The sequence below is a fragment of the Lathyrus oleraceus genome, chromosome 2, assembly GCF_024323335.1.
Source record: "Lathyrus oleraceus cultivar Zhongwan6 chromosome 2, CAAS_Psat_ZW6_1.0, whole genome shotgun sequence".
In the NCBI taxonomy this organism is placed as follows: domain Eukaryota; kingdom Viridiplantae; phylum Streptophyta; class Magnoliopsida; order Fabales; family Fabaceae; genus Lathyrus; species Lathyrus oleraceus.
In genome coordinates this window covers 226095785-226097615 of record NC_066580.1, presented here as the reverse complement: position 1 = coordinate 226097615, position 1831 = coordinate 226095785, and the positions used below count along the sequence as shown (strand labels likewise).

At 41.0% G+C, this 1831-nt stretch overlaps 1 protein-coding gene across 1 annotated transcript; it reads right to left on the bottom strand.

Moving 5' to 3' along the window:
- Window positions 1-508: 508 nt before the first annotated feature.
- LOC127122686 (uncharacterized) lies at window positions 509-1582 on the bottom strand. The gene has a single exon (XM_051052984.1). The coding sequence runs from the start codon at window positions 1580-1582 to the stop codon at window positions 509-511; it is 1074 nt and encodes a 357-aa protein (XP_050908941.1).
- Window positions 1583-1831: the final 249 nt, after the last annotated feature.

Sequence of the window (1831 nt, the reverse complement as noted above, 5' to 3'; positions counted from 1 at the left end):
CCCTTATACCATTGTCCAATTCTTTGCAGGTCTCTTTTAGTTGGTCAATCAGGCTTCCTTTAGATGTAGACTCCCTTCTGGCAGATGTCATGACATCATTGACATGACTTCCCTCAAACAGCTTGTAATGAATGGACAGAGGAGATTTTCTCCTGCTTGGAATGTCACTTGTGCTCAGAATCCCTGGTTGTTGGCTCAGGATAATGCCACAAATAAGGGAGGGGAAGGCAATGGGTAACTTCACAGCATTTGTAGAAGCATGTCTAATGGTTTGTTCAAATATGAACTTGCCAAAATCATAGTTAACCCTTGTTCCAATAGCATGAATGATTCTTCCAAGATTGATGGAGATAGTAGAGGCATGATTAGTAGGAATCCAATTAGCTGAGCCAATCTTGTGCAGGATTGCATATTTAACACTGAGCTTTCTAGCTGATAAGTGATTTCTACTAGGCCATTCCTTAACTTGGCCAGCTGTGATAACCCTACAGACCTCATTGTCTGTGGTTTATAGGTTTACTCCTCCATCCATTCCTCTTCCTATGAACTTGTTGATGAGACTTGGTGAGAATTTCACACATTTTCCTCTTACAAATACCTTGCAAAACTCCCTGTTGTTCTTATCATGAATATCCTCAGGGATATTAACAATAAACTCTTTAACCAACCCCTCATAGGATTGGGGTAGAGTTATAACAGTCTTCATGAGTCCAGCATTTTTGATCAGCTCAATAACTTCCTTTACCTCTACAGCTTCTTGTCGAAGTTCTCTTTCAATGGCTACTCTTCTCTGAATGACATATTTCCACTTTGCTGCTCCATCTTCCAAATGAAAGGATATATTGTCTAGATGAACAGCAGCAGCCTTGCCAGGAGATTTCTGAACAACCTGCCTTTTTGCAGGGGAGATGTCTGGGACATCGTCTTTAACATCCTCCTCAAACTCAGAGCTGTCTCTTTCTTTTCTTTTCCCAACCTCAACCTTGCTCCAGGGTTTTGAGGGTCCTATTCCTGCAGTCTTTTTCACTCTAGCAGCTCTTATTTTAGCCATACTTTTTCCTTTCTTAGTTCTCAGTTTCTCAGCTATGTTAGGTTTAACTAGATGAACCAAAGGATTATCCTCTCCTTCAGTGCTTTCTTCCTCTAGATCAATAACATTTTCTTGAGGCACATTTTGTTTCTTGCTAGGTAGGGTTTTACCTAGAGAGCAAAGCCCTTCAGCAGCCACCTCTTTTTCTGATCTAGATGAATCATCATCTTTATCAGCATGGGGTTCTCCCTCAGGAGAGGGTTCCCTTCTGGACAGAGGGGTAGAGACCCCTTCAACTTTATGTCCTTCACTCAGAATTCTAGTAACCAGTCTCCTTATAGCGCGATCAGTGTAGTACATGTCTTTAGGAAGAGAGGAGTTACCAGAGGTATTACCTTGCTTATCTCCAGCATTGGAGGAGGTACCTGTGGTGTCGCCCGGTATCATGCACAGAAGAGTGACGTCCATTACATCTTCATCTACAAACTCCATAGGTGAAGTCTTTGCATGTTGGGAGGATTTGGAGCCAGATGATGATGGATGTTGAGACATGTTGTAGGAATTTTGAGGAAGGTTTCTTTGCCCTAGCTGAGCTTTTCTTAGAAGTTGAATGGAAATGGCGATTGCTGAGTTTAGGTAGCGTGTGCTAAGCGAATAGATACTATTTTCAAAGCTTGGGAATGATTTATCATTAATGTGGCTCTTTCTTTTAAAAGGGCAGACATTATTTTTATTTCTTTTATTTTTTATTCTTAATTACCATAATTTCTCAAGAGTCCAAATCCCTAATTTCCCTTCCTC